The 26572-nt window shown below is 47.7% G+C and overlaps 9 protein-coding genes and 1 non-coding gene across 10 annotated transcripts; 1 reads left to right on the forward strand and 9 right to left on the reverse strand.

Annotated features, from left to right (window-relative positions):
- Positions 1-979: 979 nt before the first annotated feature.
- On the reverse strand, positions 980-1537 carry BKA55DRAFT_569771 (uncharacterized protein). Its single transcript, XM_046192962.1, has one exon. The coding sequence runs from the start codon at positions 1330-1332 to the stop codon at positions 1054-1056; it is 279 nt and encodes a 92-aa protein (XP_046048498.1). The 5' UTR covers positions 1333-1537; the 3' UTR covers positions 980-1053.
- A 2207-nt stretch (positions 1538-3744) lies between these two features.
- Positions 3745-4827, reverse strand: BKA55DRAFT_382479 (uncharacterized protein). The gene is made up of 2 exons (XM_046185965.1): positions 4114-4827; positions 3745-4059 (listed from the first exon to the last, which is right to left on the reverse strand). Exons 1-2 carry the CDS (start codon positions 4413-4415, stop codon positions 3891-3893), a joined length of 471 nt encoding a protein of 156 aa, XP_046048499.1. The 5' UTR covers positions 4416-4827; the 3' UTR covers positions 3745-3890.
- A 5513-nt stretch (positions 4828-10340) lies between these two features.
- On the forward strand, positions 10341-12174 carry BKA55DRAFT_513306 (S-adenosyl-L-methionine-dependent methyltransferase; the record flags this gene model as incomplete). Its single annotated transcript, XM_046187881.1, has 5 exons — positions 10341-10683; positions 10735-10807; positions 11005-11042; positions 11327-11923; positions 11972-12174. 5 exons carry the CDS (start codon positions 10341-10343, stop codon positions 12172-12174), a joined length of 1254 nt encoding a protein of 417 aa, XP_046048500.1.
- A 155-nt stretch (positions 12175-12329) lies between these two features.
- BKA55DRAFT_540129 (uncharacterized protein) lies at positions 12330-12889 on the reverse strand (the record flags this gene model as incomplete). The annotated part of the gene is made up of 2 exons (XM_046190221.1): positions 12330-12496; positions 12544-12889. The coding sequence occupies 2 exons, from the start codon at positions 12887-12889 to the stop codon at positions 12330-12332; spliced, it is 513 nt and encodes a 170-aa protein (XP_046048501.1).
- A 704-nt stretch (positions 12890-13593) lies between these two features.
- BKA55DRAFT_t189 lies at positions 13594-13665 on the reverse strand. The gene has a single exon. It is a non-coding gene; the product is annotated as a tRNA-Gln (tRNA).
- Positions 13666-13986: 321 nt separating this feature from the next.
- BKA55DRAFT_513619 (PLC-like phosphodiesterase) lies at positions 13987-15726 on the reverse strand (the record flags this gene model as incomplete). Its single annotated transcript, XM_046187910.1, has 1 exon — positions 13987-15726. One exon carries the CDS (start codon positions 15724-15726, stop codon positions 13987-13989), a length of 1740 nt encoding a protein of 579 aa, XP_046048502.1.
- A 794-nt stretch (positions 15727-16520) lies between these two features.
- On the reverse strand, positions 16521-17833 carry BKA55DRAFT_594597 (uncharacterized protein; the record flags this gene model as incomplete). The annotated part of the gene is made up of 4 exons (XM_046195685.1): positions 16521-16688; positions 16752-17142; positions 17247-17476; positions 17615-17833. 4 exons carry the CDS (start codon positions 17831-17833, stop codon positions 16521-16523), a joined length of 1008 nt encoding a protein of 335 aa, XP_046048503.1.
- A 1364-nt stretch (positions 17834-19197) lies between these two features.
- On the reverse strand, positions 19198-20817 carry BKA55DRAFT_513793 (pheromone precursor protein 1; the record flags this gene model as incomplete). The annotated part of the gene is made up of 1 exon (XM_046187929.1): positions 19198-20817. One exon carries the CDS (start codon positions 20815-20817, stop codon positions 19198-19200), a length of 1620 nt encoding a protein of 539 aa, XP_046048504.1.
- A 1428-nt stretch (positions 20818-22245) lies between these two features.
- BKA55DRAFT_594599 (uncharacterized protein) lies at positions 22246-24598 on the reverse strand (the record flags this gene model as incomplete). Its single annotated transcript, XM_046195686.1, has 3 exons — positions 22246-23017; positions 23068-24032; positions 24086-24598. 3 exons carry the CDS (start codon positions 24596-24598, stop codon positions 22246-22248), a joined length of 2250 nt encoding a protein of 749 aa, XP_046048505.1.
- Positions 24599-25203: 605 nt separating this feature from the next.
- Positions 25204-26280, reverse strand: BKA55DRAFT_513781 (Mss4-like protein; the record flags this gene model as incomplete). The annotated part of the gene is made up of 1 exon (XM_046187928.1): positions 25204-26280. The coding sequence occupies one exon, from the start codon at positions 26278-26280 to the stop codon at positions 25204-25206; it is 1077 nt and encodes a 358-aa protein (XP_046048506.1).
- Between the last annotated feature and the right edge of the window lie 292 nt (positions 26281-26572).

A 26572-nucleotide genomic window follows, 5' to 3' on the forward strand; every position in this document is an offset into this window, starting at 1 on the left:
GTCAATCATCTGCACAATCAGTTCAAGTAAAAGGACGCAGCTGCTGATATCTACAACAGGGGGCTCAAACTTGTACTGATTAATGGTTTATCCCCCCTCAACGATCGCTACGTGAGAGAAGTAAACATTCGAAACAGAAAATACAACCTAGGCCTCCGACTCTCTTGGAGATTATACCTACGGAGCTGCCAATGTCAGTATCAAGATAATCCGAACTCGACATCACTCTCTTAGTTCACTGGAACTCACAGTTTCAGACAGCCATCATCGAAGCGGAAGCCCGGGCTGCTTATTATTTTGAGAACGACTCCATGTTGAATGGCCTGGGCGTCGACGTCTCTCCCTTCGAATGTCCAGGATCGAAGTTCTTTGCCAGGTTGTTAATCAGAATGAGCAAAGGATTTGCAAGAGGTCTATCGAGATAGACGCAGAATACCAACGACTTAATCGAGGAAGTTTCTCTTCTCGACCTCATCTAATCAGCGAATGAACATTTCTACTCTCTTAATCCTACCCGAACCCAACCGTCCAGCGTTTAGTATGTCACGACAAAATATTGGCGAGTTGAGACAGGGAATTTAACAACGCAGATCTGAAGCATACGAACGCCAGGACCAGATTGTCTATACAGGTGGTAACGTCATGCCAGGGCTGCAATTCTGTTTGCCGATTTTGTTTTGCCAGCTGGTGCCTACGCCTTTCCAAGCTGGGTCTTCCAAACCAACGCTTGATTCAATGAGCAAGATAACAGTTTGTTTATATTTATATCCCGCGGCCAATCCATCATAGACCCCCAAGATTGTTGTTAGGGCTCAGCCATTGTCACAGTTTCCTCCATCTATTGCTTTTCGTACTGTACCTACTAGAAAGGAATTACTTCTCCCATTTGGTTTCGTCCGAGAGATAGTCGATGGATATCACTCACACGCTCTCAGAGTCTGCTAGTGGTGTTATTAGTGGTGATGGTGAACAGGAGCCCCAGAACACCACTGACACAGCGGACGAACTCGAGTCTCACTTTGCCCACTCTTTGTCGCCATTTCGGACTCCAAATCAGCATGATTTATATGCTTCATTCTTCTGTCTAACAGACGCGACAAGAGTTCCTCCAGACATGATTACGAAATGTCTTGCATCGAGAGAGTCGGCGTCTGAAGGTAAATCTTTAGAGCCATAGGGTGTTCGGTTTGTTGTCGCTTGCAAGGGTAGACGCCCAGGCTGTTGGTCTGGAGGTGGGACACTGTATTGTCGCTGTTGAGGTTGCTGCATTGCGAGGCCTGACTGCTCATAGAGTCTTTCTGTGGTGTTTGTGGTGTCTGAGCCTGGGCACATACATAAAAGAATTATGTGTCAGCACCGTCCTCGTGGCCTGGTGAGCAACGACACGATACGTCCTTGGTATTTTGGATCTGTACACGAGATCATGTACTATATTCCCACGACGTATGGTACTGCTCATTACGGAGCCAGAATCCTATAGTGGCTGAAAATAGCTTTCGCTGTTTTGGAAAGGCCTTCTCATGGTTTATCTCGGAACATACCATATAAGTCGCCACGAAACACTTTCCAAATACTTCATACTGCTCAAGAAATTGTGTCATGGTCTATCAGGCCCCGATTTCGCACCATACCCGTCACTGAAGGGCCATACGCCACCCTGGGTGTTATTAATGGGCTGGTATGAAAGGCCAATACAGCGCTCCCCCGACTTGTTCACGGAGCTCTGAAGCCCGCCGCCGATGAACTCATGATGAAAGAATGGATTGAGCACGATGCACAGGAAGGATGCAAGTCGCTGTTAGGAGGATATGTGATGTCGACGGATGCGTTTGAGAACCAATTCTCCCAATCAAGGTTCGTCGATTGTAGCAGCGTTTCCATTTCTATAGGATCATTGATTAGAGATGGCAAGGGGTTTTGGTGAAGTGACTCTGGTATTGCAGCCTCTAGGGTGTTTTCTGCTCGCCGTCTTAGACCACAGGATCTATGCGGAGTAGCCTTCAGATGGAATTGAGGAACCCGATTTATGAAATGGATGGTGGTTTTAGTATTTAGTGTATTAATGGGTATGATTCTGTTGAATACGTATCCACGGGAGTCAAGTCCCAGACTTATTGTCGCTCAAGTTTGCGGACAAAGACACAATCCAGAGTCGTCTTTAATTAAAGAAATATTTTATCTCTGGCAATGCTTAGGCTCTCGTCGAAATTCTGACTATCAGTTTTTAACAAAATGGTATTAGATCAATACAAGCTTCTCTGAAACTGCCTGTCTTGTGTCTATAAAATAACAGGACGTTCCCATTGGTCAATAAACTATAGTAGATTCGAGTCTTCTTGCACGGCAGACTTCAAAAGGGTATTAAAGAACACAATTATGATACATATGAACAAGGAGAAAAGAACCAGTTTCTCAAACTCATTTATTAGAGCGCAATATTAGTACATCAGCTGGGGTTAAGTGATATTGTCATTGTAGCTAGAGGCTTGGGCTGGTGTCAGCAATATAGCCTTGAGATATAGGTAGTTCGCCGAAATATCTAGCGTGGTATAGCTTTGACCTAAACTTCTCAGCTGATCAATATAATAGCTAGTCTATCCATATCTACTTTTCAGCTGTCATGCTATTGCATTATATTGATTTTCATTCTTGCCACCAGCTAAGCAAGGGAACTAACTAGGTCGTCTATCTAAGACAATGCCGTCAATTTTCGGCTTCGCATCAATACTCACCTCACCGATGGATGCATCATCCCTGTCACTCCCAAACCTCAACACCATCCTTCCAACATTTTTTCTCGCTCCGACATAGAAGGCTTCGTTCGCCGGTACAGCCGTCCAAATGGCCGGCAACGGCATCAAACTTTTTTTTTTATCAGCAGCCACAAACGCCGAATACGCAAAAGCAAATTCCAGAAGAACTCTCTTCTCCACACCCGGAAACAACACGGCAACTAATGGAAAAATTCTAGATGCACCAGCAACGGGTGGATAAAACACCTGGGCCCCAGTGTGGAGACCGCCTTGGTGATGGGATCCATGGATGCACTAATGTATGAAGGGACATACCCGGTCTATCCATCTTGCAGTTTACAGAATATCAGTGTATGAACGGGGCTAGTTCAGTTTAAGGCGAATCCAATGGTGGAGATGTTAATATCACAAAGTATCAACCCGGAATATATATTAAATCTCGATTTTATTGACTCCTCAACTCAGGGCATTGCATTGGTATCATTCTGCAAAGGCAAAGGCAAAGAATAAGACACTTCACTCAAAAACAATGATGATACTCTTTTTATGAACCTCACTCCGTGCCCCCTGGCAGATAGATGTCAGTAACCCATACCCATCACTCCACTCTGAGCTTCTCTCTATAGAAGCTACAGTAATCAAGCCTTATAATAATACCATGGTACAATACAAAAACACCAGACATTCATCCTAGTCCTTGTATGCTGCAATCTCAAACGCCAAACCAATGCGCAAAGAAAGGGTACAGTAACCCCGACAAGACGTAGCGCAATGCAGGTGATGCAATATGATGCAAAACCGACAAATCCAAAGCTCCAGTGTACTCCCACCGTGCGATGATCCATCCATCATGAGGGATCGATCCCATCTGCTCCCGGTTTCATAATGCGTTAATGTACAATGAAATGCAAATGTAATGTTTTTTTCTCTGCCCTAAGAGGTAGAGTTCAAGAAACTGCGCTGTCAAGGCGCGGGTATCATGCCCACACAGGGCCCTAAAAAGTCGCGAATCCCAAGTATAATGTCGAGTTCTTCTAAAGTGTTGGCGTAGATGTAGTCTCATCTAGCCGGTCGAATCGGTGTATGGTGGTTGTGGATGTAAAGCGAAGACATTGTGTTTGATGTCTTGAGGCAGACTTATTTCTTGCGTTGGCTACTCGTCGCTGTGATCTTGCTAGTGCTCATCAAGTCGCCAATGTACTTTTGCAAGAACTTGTTGTTGTTATCAAGCTTGTCGTGTTCTTCGCGAACGGCTTCAATGCGGTTAAAGATTGTTAGAAGAGAGTCCTGTAATGCCTTGGCGTGTCTTTTAAGAGTCAGCGATAGCTCAGAGTGAATTGATCAATGGGCAAAACCATACCTTCTCATTTCTTCTCGCGCAGCCTTTCCAATCCTATCAAGGTCCTCACTCGTTCTCCTGGGGCTCATTGCCCTGACGTCATCCGGGCCAAAGTCAGGCTCGAGAGGACCAACTGCTGAGCTGTCGCGAGGGACAACTAGAGGGCCGCTGCTTTTCCGTTGCGGTAGGCCAGGTCGGACAGGGACGGGCTGATGAATAATGGGTTCGTTGTTCTCCTCAGGGCTCGATGATGTGGAGGAATCTGATCGTGCGATTGCATGAGGGTGCTCTGCAGGAGCATTTGGGAGTTCGTTGACTGCCATTATAGTATAGTATGTGGGTGAAGAGGTGGTTGTCGCTCGATTCAAATAACTCGTAATATGTCGTAACTTGTCGCACAGAATATACGTTATTGCGACATCCACAATCGTGACGACACAGATAGCAGTAAGTAAGGGGCGCCAAAAGTCAACCTGAAGAGTTGACTCAATGAATTAATAGTATGTCGGTGTAGCTGTCCCAAGAGTCGCGTGAACTCGTCGAGGGGAGTTGTGGAGAGGGGCAAGTCGAGACCAAATAGTTCCACGTGGTTTAAAGGTCTCGAAGTCGGAGCATGTACGCTTGCGAGGGAGGTAACGATTTCGGATCCACTAAGGGTGTGATGAGGCTGGATCGTGTTCTAGAGGGGGTTTAGAAGGCGGAGTTGGCACGCGGAGAGGCCGATTAGTCTAGCTGCAAATGAACTCGAATCTTGATCGCGATTGAAATGGTGGCTTCGGTAGCGGTAGATAAGATTCGCAAACGCTTGTGTTTTGAGGGTATCGTGGGTTTGGTGGCTTCAGTCGTGAATTATGATGTCGAAACGGGAGGAATGGGTGTGATTGAGTGAGGGTGTTATAGTTTAGTCGTCGGAGCTGAAGATGCTGGCGGCAGGTGGCGGTCAGAGAATACTAGCCTACTTTGCTAAAGAATCGAAGCAGGTGGTGGAAAGGTTTTGTTGAATTGCGGAGGTAAAGACCCTGCAAAAGCGAGCGGGAATGTCAGCAGATGAAGGGAACGAAGAGTAAGAATTGATTTGTTTAATGGCAGGGGCAGCATGCGAAAATAAAAGGCAATGTAATATAGAGCAGCAACGTCACATTCAAGGATAAATGCAGGTGCGTAGGAGTTAGTGAACAAGAGGGGATAACTAACAGTAACAGATTGGAAGATGAATAATAATCAAGTGAAGATAGAATAATGATAACTGATAAAAAGAAGAATAAAGAAGACCAACCAAAAAAGTTAAAAGTTAAATTGAAAGAATATGACGAATAAGTCAGAATGACCAATCTCGGCAGTGGCAATATATTCCAAGGCGCAAACAATTATGAAAGTCCAGGAGGCAATAGTTCGGCCAACGGTTGCGGACAGGGCAAGGCAGGAAGGACCCTTCTTTTGAAATGGCAACAGCGAGCGATGGCAATGGCGAGACAGGGCAGGTCGGGTTCGGAGTGGAAGCGGAAGGTGGCAGGTGCTAGATGACAGGAAGGAAGAACCCGGCCAGCAGAAAAGAAGGAGCGAACCCAGAACAGAAAAGGAAGAGACAAAAGAGGGGAAGGGGATGGACGAAATGGGGATGGGAATGTTAAAGTGGATTTCTCGTCAATTTGATAATTTCGCTGGACCTCAAGCTGAGGGTCATCACTACTTCACTAGGCGTCGGGATATTTTTCTAGTTCTCTCTCTACTGTATGTACGGCGACAGTACCTACAGTGTGCCACTGGGGGTTCGCAGCAGGCACAGACACGAGGAGCAGGTACCACTTAATGCTCCGTAGGGCCAGGAAAATCGGCAGTCGAATAATAATGGGCTCTAGAAGAAGAAAAAGAGAGAGAAGCGGGCAGCTACAGTATCATCGTGTCTCCCAAGGATGAGGATGGGACGAGACCCTTGGAAAGATACAATGGACTTGGGGGGGGCCCAAATAAGGAAAGTGACGACAGAACAGGGAGTCATGATACTTGAGATCGACGCCCCTCGGTACAGCAAAGACCATCCTGGGACAAGTGTTTTATCGCATTAAATTATATGGGACTGTACCTATGCGGGTATCTGTCATCGGGTATCCTGACCCAGGCATTCAATGTCGCGCTACAGCAGGAAACAGCATCCTTGGATTGGATGACAGTGGCACCAGCGTTCTCCCACGCGACTCAACAGTCCCAAATGGAAGGAAGCTTATGGAAGCTCACCTCACTGGCTGTCCTCCGCTGGGTGCAGAGGTACGTACAACTCCTCCACAGAAACACTGACCTCATGCCGCATCCAATATTGAGATGTTCATTTTCAACACCACGAGCTTCGCAATACACGAACGTCGTTATTAAAGGAAATCAAGAAAACCCCTCACTCTAAGTATTACCGTGCGTGCTCTTTATTGATACAACCACTTTCACAATGTCAATCAAATCACCCTGCCTAATTTGAAAAACAAACAAACGCCCCCGCCGCTAGGTAGGCCAAGAGTTTAGACGACCACAGGGAAACGACCCGAGCCTCAGAAACCCCCAAGGCCAAGCCTCCTCGTGAGAAGCCTGACAGAATTTGGCCGATCAGCACTCAGTCGTGACGCAATTGCTGGCCCTTGCAGAGCACGGTTGAGGCCCGCTTCCGTAGGTCGGATCCCTGCAATAGACACTCGAATGCCTATCAGCTAGCCAGCCTCGGAGGGTTTTAGAGGGTTCGGGGGACTTTCAGCGGGGAGGCGGCCTTCTAAATTTCAGGGTATGTCCACTATGACAGCCGTTGCTGGGCTCACGACAGCACGAGCAGTTGTCTTCTCTGACTGCGAATAAACTTTCCTCTCTTTCTTCTTGTTAGTCAGAGATCGTCGGTTATTCTCTTCGCGCCAACCATCCCATCTTTGATATACTCTCGTGATTGGGTTTGAGTTGGCCGTTTTCCATTATTTTGGACCCTCCAAGTGCCCACCGAGACTCACCAAAAAGATGCTGTTGCAGGTTGAGCGCAGCTGCGACAGAATGTCTAATACCGACCACTCTATTATGATACAGTGTCTATTACTGTCTATTCGTTGGATTGATCCTTGAGCGGTGTCGGTCAGAGCGACGAGTTCGGTACTGATTTGCAACTCTTGTGACTGACTTGCAAATCTTTGTCTGAATTGTCACTCGAAGAAACCCTTCTGGTACATCGCTCAAAGATCATTGCCAGTCAACGACTTAGCTGATCGTCTTTGCAACTCCTGCCAAACCCAACAAGTCGGAATGACAAGGAAGAAAAGCGGCCAAGGATATTCTCGGGTATCGAATTGGCTGTACCTGGACTTACACCACACACTCGGGTTCTACAACTCTCTTGGCTGCAAATTCAGCCTCTTTTGATCCTATAGTTCATCGATGCTTTACAGCTTTGGCTTGCATAACAGTCTGATCTCTCCCGCAGTGCGTTAAGCCATCAATCTGCGTCCTTCATCCCTTTCACCCACTGGTTGTGGGGTTACATTTCACTCCGCCCTCGGAAACACAAGGCGCCGTCCAGCAGCAAGGGTCCAGGTACCCCCTTCAACTAGTCTGATGTCATGGATCTGCATTCTGCCGCGTCAACTTCCCTACAAGGTCCCAAGGTATCAGGTCTTGCAGGCTCAAGGGCGAAACACGAACCAATATCACACAGTACAGTATTCTCTAAAGATCAACGGTCAACGAAACGGTCACCGTCTTTCGAAACCTCCAATCACTGCCTATCACTCTCACTTTCCAGGAACGCACAGTCCAAGACGGTCACCTTTGCCGCAAGTTTTTCGCGCCCCTCTGATAATGATCATCAGCTCTTTGACTAGGTCCGCAAATCGCAATCTTCTCGTCATTCCTCGCACCGTCCCAGCGTCTATACTAGGGTGTTGGTGTCGTTATGGAAGAAACGTGGAAGAAAAGTGGTTCACGGTTGTTAACCGACTGACAGCGACAGGATATTTCATCCTTGACCCATCTCCTGTCGTTTAGGCAGACTGGTGTTCTCGCCTGGATGTTCCCCATGACAAGGTCGTAGTGAAATGCCGGACCTGTCAGAAGTGAAGTCATCGTGAGAGGTCTCCCAAGCCAAGAACTTGAGGCAACAGCGATACGCTCAATGTCACAGCACCTTTTGGTCTCGACAGTGGTCTCATTCTCATAAGATCATATTGTTTTTTCAACGTCATTTTTCCCCAAGTTTTCGCCCGCGAGCTGACTGACTATTGCTCGGAGACACTTATTCGGCCGAGCGGTTGTTTTATAGGGGTCCCTATATCGCTACCGATAAATATGGGTGCATGGGGGTCAAACCTGTCAAGGTCGTGTTGAACCCGTTGGGCAGCGATTCGGTTGTCAAACTCGCGAGCCTCAATGGTAAGTGACAGGTAGGATTATTCGCTTCGTTCCCCTCCAAGCCCTCTTTTCTCTTTGAATGTGCTCAATGAGGATGTTCACGATAATCCGGAGAGAAAAATAAAAACGCCGACGACCCAACAACTTGTGGTTCCTAAGCACAGATTACAGTCTGGTTTTGTCGGCGTCATTGAAACGTGCTTCCAGTGGACGAAAGTACTTTGATCAACGTCCTGCGTGCCTTTGATTTTGTCCTCAACTGATGCCGATCCTCTTCTTTTCGTTCGCTGTTTGTCCCACAACTTGGAGTTCATCTCGGAAATCCTTCTCCATTTCTGTCAAAAGGTCCACCCATGGTCGGCTCTTGGCAATCCCGCCCCGCTCACACTTCTTGGCCCCATCCCCGTGAGAAGAGAGCGTCAATCTAGCGGTGGACGATAGGTCCTCGAGGGGAGAAGCAGTCACTGTCACTGTGACAAGAGATGCAGACCAACGTGGTGAGCCTTGTCTCAGCCCCGGAGCTGAAGCTCAGTCTGATCGGGTGGCTGACGCCGGTTATCTTGGTTCCCGTCGATGGGTTTCAGCAGTTGAACTTTCACCAATGCCACAATTCCAATGATTTGCACTCATCATTGTTGCGCTTTCAGTCTCGGCCAGCGCCCCTTTGACGATGCAACGTTTATCAGTTGTCGGTCAACGTGTACACAACTGATGATCTTAACACAGAGCATAGCGTCCTCGACACCCCCCTTGACTTGATATGCACACTTTGACAAGCACCCCGCTCTGCCCCAGTACTGGTACTACAGTTGACTGGAAACACCAACCAGATGTTCGTGAACTGTAGAAGGCGTTATCGGCATCCAAGACTTTGGATACATGTTTCAGGAACTATGGATCATTGGAAACATTGTCTCAAATGCTCGTGACGATGCTGTACGACCATATCGATGAGCTTTTCTTTTCTTTTTACGAGCTTTGGCTGTTGTGCAACCCTCTCCCCGCTCCTCCAGCACCGTAAGTGACAATCTCTTGCGATGTTATCCGTCCCCCGTCTTACTTGGCTCATCAAGTGACTCTGAGCCGTCGGATCGGCGGGCTGCGTTTACGGTTTAACTCTACCGACGCAAGACGATCTTAAGGACGTGTTTGAGACTGAGAGGAATGCCTCGAGCATTTTCGAGCTGTCACCATGTCTGATTAGCCGTGTTATATCCCTTGACACTAGCCAACATCTGCCACGACATGAAACAACTCATACTAAACATGGGTTTTGATTGCCGCCCCCATATATCGATTGGCATTCGTCAATATCCATCGCTTCAGATGCAACTCAATATCGAGCTCTAGTTTCCCCATGACCTCTTTGAGCTTGATGCAAGAGTCCTAGTGGGCGTTTAGAGTCACCAATGCCTCGTGAGCGCAGATCTTAATCCTGCATATCTCACCGTGATTCTTATCAATTCTGCGCATAGCCTTTGGCAACGGCAGGAGTCTGCTTGTTGTGCATTATTAGCTCAAACGGTTGCATTCAAGCGGATGCACTCTGCCTAGGTAAGCTGCAGGCTCCCTTGACGGGGTCAGCACCGTTCCCATTGGAAACGCTTCTAGACTATGTCGAAGTAACTTGTCTCTTGAAGAGCCAAGCTATGATGGTAATTTCGATTGCCTTTCCAAGGTAATCATGGAGGCTTGCTCTCTTTGCAGGAGGTTGAGACAATAACGTTGCTGCATTTGTCATGGTCAGCTTACTAATGATATCATTGCGTTCTCGTCATTCAAGGCAATGGCTATGTTTCTGGAGGATTTAAGGCTGTGTCAGTCGATGCTGAGCCTTCGTGCGACAGTATCGATCACCTGTCTGGATATCATTCACAATGGAACAGTTTGAATTTCACCCCGCTACCACATCCTTCAATCGTCTTTGGTCACCTATCGAGCCGGGCGTCGATGAACTAGTCCTCAACCAGGACTCGCAGACAGGCAGACGTACAACATTACAGCGATGGCAGCCTGGTGCCCGCAATCAGCAGGACATTTTTATCCACGACTACGTTGAGGAGATTTTCATGGTTGAGGGTGATTTGTACGACCAGAATCTGCAGCAGGGTTGGGAGAAGGGCGCGTATGCGTACCGAAAGCCCGGAATGCGACATGGTCCTTTCAAGAGTGAGGGCGGATGTTTGATGTTTATTGTCTGTATCCCCGTGGATGCGAATGGTAAAGAGGCTGGGGATAGAGTCTGACGGGTAACTGCATTATTCCCGTTAGGATTTTTGTATCCTGCAGCTCAAATGGTCTCTGCTGTGCTGTGCATGCGGAGGGTTTCCGTGAGTCAATATGGGTCGGGATGGTATCGGAAGGGAGGAGGTTTAGGGCCGGGGCCGAAGTCCGTGTTAGGTTCTCGGGCTTAAGAGTGAGACTGCACAGGTCGCTTTACTGTGAAGGCAGTCAGTTTTGTGCTTTAATGGAAATCAATTCATACCGGACAGGTATCACATGCGCAATTTGTCGTGTTGAATCTCAATTTCTGGTTCTGAGGTGCTTGATGGGAATCGTAGGCAGATCAAGTAGGACGTGTATGGTATGTATTGAGCGACAGGGTCTCATATTATACTGATAAGAAGGCTTACACAATAGATCTATCTAATTCATACGATCTTTTCGATCTTTTATACTTGAACGCCTCCTAAACAGATATTGAGACAAGTCTGGGAGGCATACAATGTGGGCCCGAGAGTTCGGTCGTGGTATATCGGCCTCGGTGATATCAGCTCAACACCAACATCTTTCCCAATCTCAATTACCGTATTCAGCTCGTAATTAAATCTCTGTTGACTCATACCTCACGTATATAAGGAAGATAATCCTTCTGACATCAAACTATCATCATCAGCTTCATCGTCAACTTCCAGCACCATGGCACCGTCCCCAACAGCCCTCCAAGCCCTAGAGGCAAGTCCTCGCGTCCACGATCTCCTCGCCCGCCTACACGCCGAATCAGAAGCTCAAGAGAAAACCCTGTCTCAAAGCTGGTTCTACTTCAAATACCTCTTTGGCTTCTACTTCACCGGTAAAACATGGTCTACATCCGCAGACGTCCACATGAGCGATAAGTTCGTCGCTTTAGAGCAAGATAAATGTCTTTTCATGTATCTCCTCGCTCGCAGTATGAATGCGAAAAACATCGTTGAGGCGGGAACCAGTTTTGGTATTTCGACGATGTATCTTGCTTTGGCAGTGGGACAGAATATTAATGCTATGAGAGCGAGGGGTGAGAAAGTTACGGGGAAGGTTGTTGCTACAGAGTGGGAGAGTAGTAAGGCTGAGAGGGCGAGAAAACATTGGAGTGAGGCGGGTGAAGAGGTTGAGCCATGGGTTGAGTTGAGGGAGGGTGATTTGAGAGAGACTCTTTCGGAGGAGGGTATGCCTGAGGAGATTGATATGATGCTCCTTGATAGTAAGTCCAAAGAGCCTCAATTTATGACGAAATGCTAATGTTGAACAGCTTGGATACCAATGGCACTTCCAGCTCTAGAGATCATCAAGCCTCGTCTGAAGAGGGGTGCTATTATTCTGGCTGATAACACTAAGATGGCTAAGGCGCTGTATAAAGAGTTTTTGGATTATATTCACGATCCAAAGAATGGATTCAAGACGACTACTACGGCTTATAGTGGTGGACTTGAGATGATTGTTTATCTGCCTTGATGTAGGTCTGAAGACAGGATGGGTTCGTGATTGGGAGTTGAGAATAAGATGGCAGAAGTTGAGATCCAAAAGCTATATAGAGTTTATCTGTTATACAAAGTGTTTTAAATACATCCGAGACTTGTAAGAGCTTAATAATATGTGTGAACCTCCCATTATAGTGAAGTGTCGAGACGGGATGCCAGTCTCCAAGTATACCAAAGATGAGCCCCAAGACCAATGAGGTTTAAGTGAATACACATGGCATGAGAAGTCCTGAATCGCTTCTTGATAACCTCCATCGTAGAACTCGGTCCTTCCACCGTCTTCCCATCCAAAGTCCCTATCTCATCAGCCTTTATTCACCACACAAGCAACGAAGTAACTTACCCTGATCAACACGATCCAACATCAACTGTCTCGTCCTCGGTCCAAACACCATAAGATTAAGCCCCGAGACAAAACCAGATACTGCAAATGGTATCCAATTGCTCTTATGCTCGATAAGTGAGAGAGCACCGTAAGGTGGTAGTGTTATGGCTGTGAGGAAGAGTAACAGAGCTTGACCTTGGAAGAAAATGGGGAAGAGGTTCTTTTGGAGGTTGACGTATGGAGTTCGTGGGAGGTGTTTGAAGGCGACTTTTGTGACGATGAAGGTTTGGTAGAGTTGGGAGCCGAGAAGGGTTGAGAAGGAGAGGAGGTGGACTGGTGCGACGAGTGTTGTTACAATGGCCATTTTGCTGTATGATGAGTTACTTTACAAGTCTTGGTCTGTTTGTAATGTAATACAAATGTTGAATGGTATTTGGAAGTGGCGTTGGGCGTTTCTTATACTTGAGGTTGAGGTGTCGTTGATTGGTGTAGGTTAGATCCGAAGGCATTCGGCAGTTAAGCTGATGTTTGAGATACAGCGTCATGTAGAGTGGCATTCGTAATCACCCAGTACTGGTTTGAGCATGTAGATACTGCAGAAGAATAGCATGATAATATTTTTCAATAACTGAATTCTCGGTCCCTGTCATGGAAGTAGAGAGGCAATGAAACAATAAACCATGTAACTAGACTGACCTCAATGAGTACATGAAACACACGTCCTTCATTCATAACTCATCATAGCAGTATATCTTCTTCTACAACTATATATTTTTATGCATTTTATTCCGTGAGCCCATTGTAGCAGTCTACCAGGTCCTCCAGCTCAGGATATGCCCCGACCGAAAGCGCCGGCCGGCTCTTAACCCCGGACCGGACATCAAGACCCACTCCAATATCCGGACCCGTTCGGCAGCAGAAGATTTCTTCGGAATCATGGCCTAGGTGAGACAAAAGAGTAAACATTTATCACGCCATACGGTCTATAGAGAAGTTCTTGCACATTTCACGCATGATGACCATCAGAACCTGTTTCACTTACAGAAGCTAAGGATAGCGCAAAAAGAAAGGTCTCGGAGGGAGTCGAACCCTCGCTGGCGGAATCAGAATCCGCAGTCATAACCGTTAGACCACGAAACCTGAGTGTATGGCAACTTTGTGAATGCCAGCAGTTCATTTTGCTCACTATAGATTGCTATTGAGAGATGGATATTGTTATTGAGAGCCAGACAATGCATAAAGTTCTGCTTCTCCAACAGTCTCATTCTTGTAGAGTATGTTTTAAAGCCATTGCCATTCAGAGCAAGCAAAGATTGAAATCACTTCATCTATGGCTGAGGTATATCTTCAACGAATGTATGCCGGAAGCAAGACTATCACTCAGTCCACATCAAACGCAAACCCAACAAACAAAGAAATTGCATAATCCATAAACATATAAATCGTATCCTCATCAGTCACCTAAGCATCAATGATCTCAAAGTTGACGAGAAGCGAGCATTGCGTCTCATGCCCCTTGAGATCCAACATCCGAACAAATCTCCATCCAGGCTCAACATAAAGCAATCTCACCGCCGCAACCGCAAACATCGGGTTCCTCGTCCAACTATCATCACTCTTGATGAGCATGCGCAGGAAAGTCAACTCATTCTCCTCATACTCCCATGTTAGAGTCTCGTCCCAAAGAGGTTCCGTTGGGGGCGGGTTTGGTCCTCGGTGGAGAAATTCAAGCTTGTGCTGCTTATACGGCTCTGTCTTGCGCTTGGGAGGATCGCCTTTGATGTTATCAGGGTGGTACAGCGTGCATGTGAGGTAAGGCTTGATGGAGTCTGCTTCTGAGTCGCCGTGTAGAGGAATATCTGTTGCGCCTGCAACGTGAAGACGAAGACGCTTGCTGCGGCCTGTACTCAATCTCCCATTCCCACCGGCGCGTAGAGCAGCGGGCTTGAGAACGTAACCATCCGTACCGCTGAAGAGAGCTTCGTTGAGTTGGTTACTGGTACCAAAATTTTGCAAATTCAGAGCACAAATCTGAGCACCGATTCCCCAATAAGGAACGGGCTTTAGATTGGTGGATGAGATTCGCGTGCCCTTGGGATAAACGCGCATGAGATGGTGGGCGTTGTGTCGCGCGATGTGTGTTGCGTGCTCTGGGAGATGAGATGCCAGCCCTGATTCAGATACGTTGATAAGATGGTGGTGAGGGCCGTTGGCGAGAGATCCCTCTTCGAACCACGAGTTGTCCATTGGCTTGACAGACTGCGCATAAACACCCAGCTCAGCGAGCTCAGGAATGATGATCGAAGGCTCCTCCTTCTTTCTCTTATCCTTGTACTCCTTTCGCGCAGCCTTTTCCTCCGAGTCATCCTCCGAGTCATCCGAGTTGCTATCACTGCTGGAAGGCTCATCCGTGAAGTGATACTCAACAATAACAGCAATCTTCGCGCCAAGATCCTCCAACGTAACGTGTTGATCTGAACCAGCTTGTTCCTCATGACCAATATGTCTAACAGCCTTGCTCAAAAGTCGGTCTCCAAAGACATCCTGCATAATATTGACAAGACGCATCTGACCGTAAGCATCGCAGTGGTTCTCCAGCGAAAGAAGAATAGGCGAGGCTCTGAAGCCATACTTTTGCGCATCAACTGCTTCTTGATCCGCAGAGTTTCGAATCGTCTCACACACGAGACGAAACGAAATGTTGGATACTAGAGTATAGCCATGTGTGACTTTGGGCTCATCTCTATCATCGCTATTATCCCACGCATCAATCTCAACACATCTCGCCCCCGTCTTAATCGCACTCTCATACGCAGTCGCGCACGAAGACCCATAAAGCTGATGCGCCATAAGATACGTATTATGGCTCGAGCTGATAAAGTACTCCGGTAGCGGATGCGATCTGTCCGTGAGTTCAGCCGGTACGCGAATATGCGGTTTGCTAACGAGTTCTAAAAGCTCACGCGACGATTCCTCAGAATCAATCTTCGCTTCCTTTTTAGAGAGCATTTTCTCTTTGACGAGGAATTCTCGTAGGGCGTTGCTGACTCTGAGATCGGTTACCATGCGACGGGCGCTGTGGCCGCCGCCTGCGACGGTGTTGTTGTCGATCTCCTCGCCGAAGTCTTCATCGTCGATGCGGCGGTTTTTGGAGGAGAAGGGGTTGAGGTCGCCGATGCGGGTTGCGAGTTCTGAAGCCATGACGTGTGAAGATGGAGGAGTGAAGTGAAGTGAAGTGAGGTGAGGTGAGGTGAGGTGAGGTGAGGTGAGGTGAGGTGAGGTGAGGTGAGGTGAGGGGCAGCTGAGGGGGAGCTTTCAGCTATAGCTACAGCTACAGCTGGAATGATTGAGGTGTAGAGCAGAGTATGTAATCAGATCATTTGATCAATAGTGACAGTGAAAAGAAACAAGAGTTATATGTCGTATGGAGTCATCATGGTTTAAATCAAGAATCAATATAAAGATGATGGGATGCACTGCCACGATCGTAAAATGTCACGTCTTGGCTTTTCTCACTTGTTTGTATTCTCCGCATCAAACACCAAGAATGAGGCGCCAAGCATAACCTCACTAGCCAAGCCATTTCTTCACCAAAAATCCAAGACATGGATGTGCCAATATCTACGGCATCTGAAGCCGAGTTGGCACAGCTTTAATGGGCCGTTATTTGCTGCATCGTGTCTCTTTGTGGATACCACAAGAGCTTCGCCACAAAATGTCAATGTCCAAGCTCTTGGGGTTATGGTCTTGTCGTATTATCTGCGACTATGTTAGATGGCAGAAGTCTGAAAACGCCTTACATTATCTTGAATTTAGCCTCTTGATCTTACCTAATTTTCATAAATTTAGCAATGAAAAAAGTACAGTATTATTTGTCAACTCGAAATAAGGTGCAGCGCTGTGCTGCATTAAGACTTTTGGCATGTGACCGACGAAGTGATTCCCCAAATCATATCCCTCCAAATAACCACAGACTCAATACACTATCCGAATCCTCAAGATCGAAAGAAAACATCATACTGCTTTTCCGAAACACGCGCTGGCATATGTTGATGCCCAATAACACCCCTCGCCCTCTGTCTTCTTACATCCTTATCACCCAAGCAAACCCAGTAGCCAGTCCGAGGTTGGCATTTTGCCAATGGCCTCCAGTGTCGTTCCACCTAACCAGTCTCGTGCCTCTGCTTCACTGTCCAGCCCTGTCGAAGAGCAAGACTTCTTTGTACAGCATACGTGCTTGTGGGATAGGCGATCGAGAAGTCGACATGTGGTTTGAGGTAAGGCACCATTTCATCGACTTTCCAGGTGATATTGCACCGAACAAGTTCGATTCGCTCCTTTGTCGAGTATTGATGCTCGCTGTTTTGTCCATACGATTTAGGTATCATATCTCCCTGTAGGGAAATATGAAGTTTCTTGATGTTAAGGAAAAGCCTGGGAATGGCCTTGAGAAACTGCCTGAAAGTCTCGATATCGCTCAAAGGAGGGGCGGCCCTAAATTCTTCACTGATGTCTGGCAAGATCCATGGTGTGAAATCCCAAATGATTTCGACAGATGTGATGGCATCGAGTCGCTGTTGTTGGAAGAAGTCATGTATGTTCAGAACCATCGCTTTGCTTGCGGTATGAAAAGTGTTCGTAGCGTATAGTACCTGGATCCCTTCACGATAACTACATTGTAGTATTAGCGAGGACCTTGAAAAACGGACCTGAGTACTTACGCTTGCTTGCAGGAGAGGAGCCATCCCATGGCGCCAACGGAGCACTTCTTGGGCCCTTCTCCAGGCCAGTGCTCGCATTGTGGGTGAAACCCGTTTCGACCGTTCCATCCATAGACACACTCATCGTCACATGGCTGAGGATCGTACCCTGGTCCGCGCGAGTCTATGATACCAGGCGGCGGAAGTCGATGGCAGACGGAGCTTTGCCATCTCCAGTCCTTTTTCGGGTGCTTTGACCAGTCAACAACAAGAAGGCCGGGATACACATGGCAGTTCTCGCGAGAAGTAGTGCCATACTATGGCAGTTGTCGAAGACCACCATGACGCTTAGAGTCTTCCAAGATTGGGTGACTGCAAATGAGATCCACATGAACTGTGCGGTCACCGAATGCAAAGCGCAAGATTCGCATGCGAATTTCAGTTGGAAGTCGTTGAAAAAATGCGCCGTTTGCCTTGACAGTTGCGAGTGTGACAGACTGCGGTGGCTCTGGAGTGAGCAGCCGTCGAGGTTGTCCATTATGGGACGATGGCAGAGGAGGCGTGTTTAAATTCAAGATCCCAGGAGGTATGGGATATCTTCTCATCATATTGGGCGAAAATGGATTTCATTTGAGAGGAGAGGAGGAGAGGAGAGAAGGGAGTCGAGAGATGAAAGAGGAGCGCTGTTGTTGTTTTGGAGCAGGGGCTCAGAGGAAGGTGCGAGTATGTAAAAGATATTGGAAAGAACTATTGAGGTACCAGTTTTAGCCTCATTTTAAGGAAGCTTGATATTCATAATTATCTTGATAGATTGTGAAGGGCTCTTGTAGTTTGCGTACAGTTTCCGATAAATCAATAAAAAGCTTGGGAAGGAGATCATCGTCCTTCATCTTCTCTCGTCTCCAGGGTATCTCAAGCTCATAAATGGCAGCCTTGCGCACCAGGCATCAAGGCACCAAAACATTAGCCCCACTATCCTCACGACGCGTAGAAAAAGAAAAATCTCGAATTTTTATTTTATCTTCCTTTCTCTTTTCTCTCCAATTCAAAATTGAACAACGCAAAAAACCACGTTCATGTTTCTCTACATATAATTGATGCGAGGTGCGTCGAAAGACCTGCGCCCAAGACCACCGATTCAGAGGAACACAGAATGGAGAGAAAAGCGAACAATCTTGGGTGCGGTGCTTCCCTCGACGATGGGGAGGAGCGCAATGATTGAACGTACATACTTTACTTTGATATAGTATCTACTTGTGATGAATGACCTGCTGATGGGGGTCAGGGTCTGTGAATGTTTGAAGAGCCGACTGTAAATATCGACGTTGATGATGTCGGGATGATCAACGTAAGATGTACCTGTACTGCATGACATGCACACAACAATGCACTGTATCTACGAAGCTACGGTCTGTATGTCTTGATATTAGTCAATGGCACTGAGGCTGAAGAATCGCTTGAAAAGTATCGGTTGTCTGTCCTACAGAGATCCCAGGTCCAGCCAATAGTGTCAAACTCTGCACTTCGTCGCTACAAGACTTGACGCAACACCCAGCAAGAAGTTATGCTTGCTATGCTACTCACATCACACAAGAAACAAGAATATTGAGACAATCAGTTGAATTCAGGGAACTGTTTCGAGCTATCCTAGCCATGCCTATTGACTCATGCCAAAAGCAGAATCGCATATAAAAAAAGCAGCAGACTCAATCATCCACTACCGTTATCCAGAAATAGAGTACAGCAATATTAAGCTGCAGAGAAGACAATGGAGGAACTCGTCCCCCGCATGGCCTATCCACCTGTTCATTTTGTCTCTGTTGTTTTTCGAGCGCTTTTTTTGCTAATATTTGCAGGTAAAGAGTGACGAAAATATCACCGATGGGTACCGTAAAGCAAACGATCGGAGTCAAAGTCATCGACACCTGAACAAGTTAGAAGATGCATCATATACCAGAGATGGTAGACTTACTTATTCCTCGGGCATATCGGTAATGCTGCGAGCTGCTGCCTTGATAGCAATGAGATCTCGCTTAGCCGCAAAGTTCTCAGCCTTGAAGTCCCGAGTATCATAGTGAGAGTCAGGACCTCCAGGACCAGTAGCACCATCATCACCATCGACGGCATCGAGAACTGCCTCAGCAGCGCGCTTGGCCTTCCAGCAAGGTTGTCCTCGCCACATGCACCAGCGCTTATCCTCCTGAAGAGTCTTGAGATCACGCTTGGCGGTAGCGTTGGGAGCGGCATCGGGGAAGAAGTCCTCGAGCTCGAGGCTCTTGAAGTACTCCTCGGGACTACCACGGGCAGAGAGGGCGATCAGGTTGGCGAGTTCGACGATGGAGCGCTTGGCCTTGTGGGCGGCATCGCGGGGAAGATGAGCTGTGCTGGGTGCGTCGGCGGATCGGGTGTCGAGGGATCGAGTTGCGTGGAGAGCATTGGAGAGAGCTTGGCCGGCATCACGCTTGGCTTTCCAGCATGGCTGTCCTCGCCACATACACCAGGGCTCTGGAGCAGCGTCGCGCTTGGCCTTCCAGCAGGGCTGACCTCGCCACAAGCACCATCTAGGTTCGTTCTCAGCCTGGGGAGCGGCCTCACGGGTCTTAAGCTTCATCTTCTCCTTCCAGCAGGGCTGTCCACGCCATGTGCACCATGGCATAGGCTCAGCGACAGGGTCGGGTTTAGGGGCAGCAACAGGTTCAGGAACAGCATCGCGTTTAGCCATTCTCATCTTCTCCTTCCAACAAGGTTGTCCGCGCCAGGTACACCAAGGCATAAGCTCAGCGACAGGGTCGGGTTGAGGGGCAGCGACGGGCTCGGGCTCACGCTTGGCCATCCTCATCTTCTCCTTCCAGCAAGGCTGTCCGCGCCAGGTACACCAGGGCATAGGTTCAGCAACAGGGTCGGGTTGAGGGGCAGCGACGGGCTCGGGCTCACGCTTGGCCATCCTCATCTTCTCCTTCCAGCAAGGCTGTCCGCGCCAGGTACACCAGGGCATAGGTTCAGCAACAGGATCAGGCTGAGGAGCGGCGACAGGTTCGGCGATAGCCTCACGCTTAGCCATCTTCTCCTTCCAGCAGGGTTGGCCCCTCCAGGTGCACCAGGGCATGGGGTCGGCGACAGGGTCGGGTTGGGGAGCAGCAACTGGTTCAGGGATAGCCTCGCGTTTGGCCATCTTCTCCTTCCAGCATGGCTGTCCACGCCAAGTGCACCAAGGCATAGGATCAGCGACGGGGTCAGGTTGAGGAGCTGCAACAGGTTTGGGAATAGCTTCACGCTTGGCCTTCATCTTTTCCTTCCAACAGGGCTGTCCACGCCAAGTACACCAGGGCATCGGATCAGCGACAGGATCGGGCTGAGGCTCAGGGACGGCATCACGCTTCTGAGGACCACAGAAGTGCTCACGGCCAGCCTTGCAGATGGCATCGGCATTCTTGTCGCCCTTTCCAACAAGCTCCTCGCATGGCTTGCCCTTGTAGTCGAGGTTGCAGAAAGGGGTGAAGAAATCCGGGCCGAAGTTGTCGATGGCGGACGGAGGAGGTGCCGCGAGTGCGGCTCCGGCCACCGCGGCCAGAGTAACGAAGGAGTATTTCATCCCAGGAGCTGTGTTTCAGAAGTGAGTGTTTCGAAGTGTAAAAGTTGTTAAAAGTGAGTGGTACTCGTAAAAGAGTTGTCGTGTATCAAAGGTGTTGAGATATCGTTGTCCTTCTTTCGATGGGAACGAGTCTGAAGGAGAAAAGGGAGTATTTATGAAGGAATTGAGTAGTTCTTTATAGATATCGAGTTCAATGTTCATAATAGAGATTGAGAAATTGGCCATCTTGGGAGAAAGGGAATTCGCCCGTGCATACACACACTTCTCTGGCTGTGGTGTTGTAAGGCTTCTATTGAGGTCTATTGACGCTTTGCGGGGCCAATAAGCCCCCTCGCTCTTCGGTTTGAACAGTAACAGTCAATGCGAGATTTCTATTCCGAATAGACTCAGTTCAAAGACGATCAAAGACGGGACAAGCCACGAGGTGTAAGTAAAAGATATCAAAGCATTCTCTAGGGAAGTGTGAGTAGCTTTGCGGCGTATTCACAGATGTCATTGCGTAGACTATCATCTAAACTACTCCTAGTCTGAACTCCGAGAACCATATGTGACATTTCCAACTCACTCACCTCGCTTTTTACTTGCCAGACGAGAATGCACGAGAAGATTAATCTTGGCGGACGGGATACCGTTGGTCCATGCGAGATTGCGGGTTATTTGGCTATTGACATCTGTCAGTGCTTAGTGAGGTTCTATTGACACCCAAAAAGGGTAAGGGGGCGGTTGTAGCCCACAAACGGTGAGAGAAGATGAAACAAACCTACTTTCTCTTTGAGGAGTGGATTGAAAGAGTTTAGAAGCGTTCGAGAAAGAAAAATGCTTAATATGGATTAAGTGGTACTTGCTTGCTATTTATGACTGATATTAAGGTTAAGGGGCGACCTCGTTCATCACCACCTAACGAACTTCGAGATATCGCAAGTTCATGGGCAGATGTTGAAGAAGTATATCACGGTAATAATCCAATGTGTACATATAGTAAATAAAGTGCTGATATGACGACGCAGGTACTTGATATCCTGGTCGTCTGCCAGTGTCAAGCATTGCGGCGTCCACCCCTGACAGCAACCAATTATCTACCAACTATAGTGGATCTCAAAAGGCCATATTCCTGATATCTATGAGAGACTTGTCAGGGATGGCAAAAGCACTGACGGTGAAAGAGTGCCGAGACTGTTCCGCCTCTTGTAAACGCCACTCCTATGTGACCACGCCAACATCACAAGCACATGAGTAGTCTCTTTGGCCATGATCAAAGCCTTATTCGAACACATGTAAGTCTCCGCATTACGTTCTTTGTTATGAGGCGCTGAGAAGGTTTTCGGTTGACTCAAAATGGGTCTCAATAGATTCAGGGGTGATGGCCTTGACCTCTCAAAGAGAGGCAACTTCACCTGGGCAAAGCCCACTAACTGCTCTATGTGTTCTTCACTTCCTAGGATCCCAGTTCTTATCCACCTGATCCAACAAGCCCTTCTTCCCCAACACCTTCGACCCCAGTATCTTCTCAAGACTAATCAACTTGAAGCTCGCCTCAGCACTGGTCTTTCCATTGGGCAGTTGGTTCGCATCATCATGCACAACTACCAACCCATGAGGGAAATCCTTGTTCAGAGCCGTTCCCACAGCTGTTATACCATCTGTGTTGGACACGGGGTCGATTTGACCATCTGATGACTCTACGAGTGTAAAGGTGGTAACGTACTCGTGAGGAGAGGCTCGGCGGTAGACGTTGTATGCGCTGACTCCTTGGCATGATACTAGGATGAAACCCTCCGTGGGCTTGGAGCCGTAGACGAGGGTTACGCCTTCAACGTCGCCGTAGAGTTTACCATCGCCGACTTTGCCGATTACTACACCCTTGTCTTTTGAATCAGGCTCTGCATCGTATCGCCACAGGGCAGAAGGCTCTTCGCCAAGGAAGATCCAGCCGTTTTCTTCGTCGGCGACACAGCCCTCGACTTGTCCACCACTACCGCCTTGGAACTCTCGTACAAGCTTCGTCTTGAGTTCTCCTTGAGATGTGGAAGTGAGTTCGTACTGAAGATATCGTGCTGACTTCTCGTTGACAAAGAGATATTGCTTTCCTGTCTTGGGTGACTTGTAGGTACACGAGCCGTAGACCTTGTAGTCGTCAACGACCGGGTGGATGCCGCCGGGGATGTTGGTCAGTGTGCCGTTGGGCAGCATCTCGAAAAGACTTGACTTGATCGTTAGCTAACTTCCTACAACAGAATGGACGTAACATACCAGAGTGTATCATCAGCTCGACATGCAGCAAAAGCCAAGTCAACCTTTCGATTGCCCGCCTTGAAGCCATAAATCATATCAACATTGTTTGGTTCACCAGCCGTGAAAGACTGAAGAAGATTACCAGCCAAGTCAAACACACCGAGACCAGCCTCTTTTCCAGATTTCATCGTCGTGACGATTCGAGACTTTTCCGGACCCTCAGGTGAGATCCAAATGGCAGGATCATCGCCGTCACCAAGACGAGACTCAGTCTCGTAGGTTGGCTCAACGAGAAGAAACGAGCAGTGAAGACCACCCCATCCCTTGTCGCATTTGCACTCGTTAGGTCCAACACACTTTCCATGACCAGAGCACTTGTCAGTGCATGTAAAGCTCCCGCAGGTGCTTCCAGAGAAACCAGCGAAGCATTCGCATTTGTTCTTCTTGTCCCTGATACAGTAGCCGTTGCCTCCGCAAGTTTTACAGATTGGCTCAGTCTTGGTATCTGTCTTTACTTTTCTGGGGTCGTACTTGGTGTTGACCTCAATCTTCAGCTCCTTCAAAGCGTTCTCGAGGGATGAGACAGCGAAACCATTGACGTCCTCTGACTCGATGGCGTATGTTAGAGCACCGGCAGGGTACTTGCTCGTAGCATCTTGGTAGATGTTCAGACCCTGAACTTCAATGTCTTCTTGTCCAGTCAAGGATAGTGTGCCCTTGAGTTTGAAAGAGTGATCATAGACAGCGACTTTGTCGGTTTGTGCGACAAACAAGTAGTCTGAGCCCTTCTTGGGAACATAGACGGCCAAGCCGGTCACATCATCTTCTGCCTTGCCAATCTTGATGATCTTAGGCGCTTTTGTTGACTCTTCGAGTGAAAAGGCATAAACGTTCTTGTCGTCATCTGTAGAGATGTACATGCGAGACTCGGACCGTGAAACGGCACATCCCGATGTTTCGAAGTCAGTTGGGAAAGTTTGGATCTAATAACAGATTAGCAAACATTCCCACCGTTTTGTTCTTAATGGAAACGTACCTGGACAAACTCAAATGACTTCTTTGTCTCTTGAAGGAGAAGCTGAACTGCCAGTCCCTTTCCAAACAGGTAGACATAATCGTTTCCAGCAGGACTCTTCCAACTGCACAGCGCAGACCAATCTCCTAGAACGTTAGAGTCTGCATCTTTGATCTGTTTAAACTTTGGCATTTCATAAGCGCGAACAACAGAATCTGGTTGAGCGACAGTGACGAGAATATCCTTCTTGTTGACATCGTACACTGTGGTGACAAGCTTGCTGCGTCCAGGTGTTTTCGCAGCGACTTCTTTCAAAGGAGCCTTTGAGTTGAGATCATAGACGTGAAACCCTCCCTTATCAGGCCCTCCATCATTCCCAATTAATAGAGGATTCTGATCAGAGTAGTAAACAGCAGTCCAATCAGACTCAACTTCGCTGGTGTAAGCAGAAACAGCAACGTCTACGTCAACTGCCTTGACGAAACATATCTGAAAAACAACAGCCAATAGGCCAAAGAGAGTTGAACCAACCATGATTGCCAGAATACTCTTCCTCTGCAGAAAAGAGCAATCTCTACTTTTGACCGCCATCCTTTTTATATGATCTTCTTTCAAGGCACGTGCTACGCTCAATTGGTCACTTATGCCGATGGATGGTAATAGCTGAAATGTCCTGCCAATTTAGTCCAGAGCGACATTGAATCCTACACCGAGCACTGTTGTTTCGGGAGGTGAAACGATACTCGTGTTGCGAAGGTGTAGTTCTATTGGGCGGGACAAGGATTAAGAATTCGAGGGGTTTATTAGCGGGCATGGTTGTCGTACAACTCTATTCATGACAGAGATGTTATGATGGTGAGGGAAATATGATGAGGCTGGACAAAATAAAGTAAATAAGCTTAATTAACTCTATGGCTTTATTCTAGTGCTCTGTTGGACGAATTTTGTACCTGAATTCTTCTCGGCTTTATTGCTGTTTCCTTTAGACCTCCTGTTTATGCAACGCTGTTTCGAAACGTCGATCCTAGCTTAAAGAGCATTATAACGGCTTTTATGAGAAACAAAGTTTTCCTATAAACGGAACCTCGGCCGTTACCATAAGATCTTCACTTAACATTAGAAATTGTGACCAGATAAAGTCAGTCTTCAGAGCCCCTCTTCAGGCCCGTCGCTAGAGTATCCGCTAAACCCTGAGCTGCTATTGACAATGGACCAGATCGATGAGTCTGCACTTCTTCCGCAAAGCTTACACGGCCCTTATGCCAGTGAAGCCAATTCTCTGCTCTAGCTCCTCCATTAGCTCGAAATAGTCCTACACTCAGATCAACTACAGTTGCATCAGAAATATATCGCCAAAATACTGTTGCGCCGCATCCTCCACAGAAGTGACGGACAGCCCCTTGCGAAGATTGATATGCCTTCAAGGCACCCGGTGGTGCATTCTCAAAGTCCAGAGGAAATTCTGATTGTGATTCTGAGCCATCTGTAGAAGTGATGGAGATGTTCGCTCGGGGGACAAAGGCCCAAGTCTGTATTTCGAAACCAGATGCTAGACGACAAGATTCACAGGCGCAGGTTCCAGCGAGGTATTTATCTCCTTGAATCCACCACTTTTCATCTGATGGGTTTAATGCGATAGACTTATCAGTAGAATAGTAAGGATGCGTTAGGTCAGGGTATGCGCGATGCGGCAAATAGCTGGCCTCGTTCGGACGTGAGATGCGAAGATGTATAGCTTCACACGCACAGAGTGCATCGAGATGCTTCGGGTTCGGTGTAAATGACACCGAATGCGAACGATCTGAGATATTTTGCTGCGTCTCGAGAGGAAGCCACATCGAAGCACCTCCATCGATAGTGTCTTCAACTTTTTGATGCGTCGTATATCTCACCCTCGCACTGGAATCATCGCTTCTTGTGATAACACCTGTGGCAACTCCCCACCTCAACTCGCCGTCTTGATCTTTGTATGATTGATATATATGGCACCCACATGTCGAGCAGAAATACCGGCACGAACTATCGGGGGCCTCAAAGACACTCAGTTTCTCAAAAGATCTCGGTTTCTCGGTCGGAAGATAAGATGTAAAGAGCAAGCCAGTCGAATAACGGCAGAGATTGCAGTGGCATAGAGGGAGCTCAGAAACCATCTCGGTCTCCGAAGTCTCTCCCACATGCCGAGAAATACTCCCACAGAGACACGTTATCCAATGCATCGTTGCAAAAGTCTAACATTTTAGTCAATGAAAAGAAGGGCACATGATAGTGCTTATGGCTTAAACACGTGTCAAAGTGTATTGATGACGACACCGGAGAACCCCAGATTCTGCAGACGCTGAATAATATGAATTGTCTGCGCCGATATAGGAGCTTAGCACGATCCGAATAAGGAAATAAAACGAAAAACACTTGAATTCCTTCGTTACTACATGTAATTAGTTGTTTGTGAAGAGGCCTTTCTCGGACTCTTACATATATTGAACAAGCTCCATTGAGATGCGTACATCC

The sequence above is a fragment of the Fusarium redolens genome, assembly GCF_020744475.1.
Source record: "Fusarium redolens strain MPI-CAGE-AT-0023 chromosome Unknown BKA55scaffold_9, whole genome shotgun sequence".
NCBI classification, from domain to species: Eukaryota; Fungi; Ascomycota; class Sordariomycetes; order Hypocreales; family Nectriaceae; genus Fusarium; species Fusarium redolens.

Coding starts and splice junctions, on each gene's coding strand:
- BKA55DRAFT_569771 (XM_046192962.1), bottom strand. CDS start 1,332: ATGTGCCCAGGCTCAGACACCACAAACACCACAGAAAGACTCTATGAG.
- BKA55DRAFT_382479 (XM_046185965.1), bottom strand. CDS start 4,415: ATGGCAGTCAACGAACTCCCAAATGCTCCTGCAGAGCACCCTCATGCA. Junction 4,060..4,113: donor GCGCGAGAAGAAATGAGAAG/GTATGGTTTTGC, acceptor GACTCTTAAAAG/ACACGCCAAGGCATTACAGG.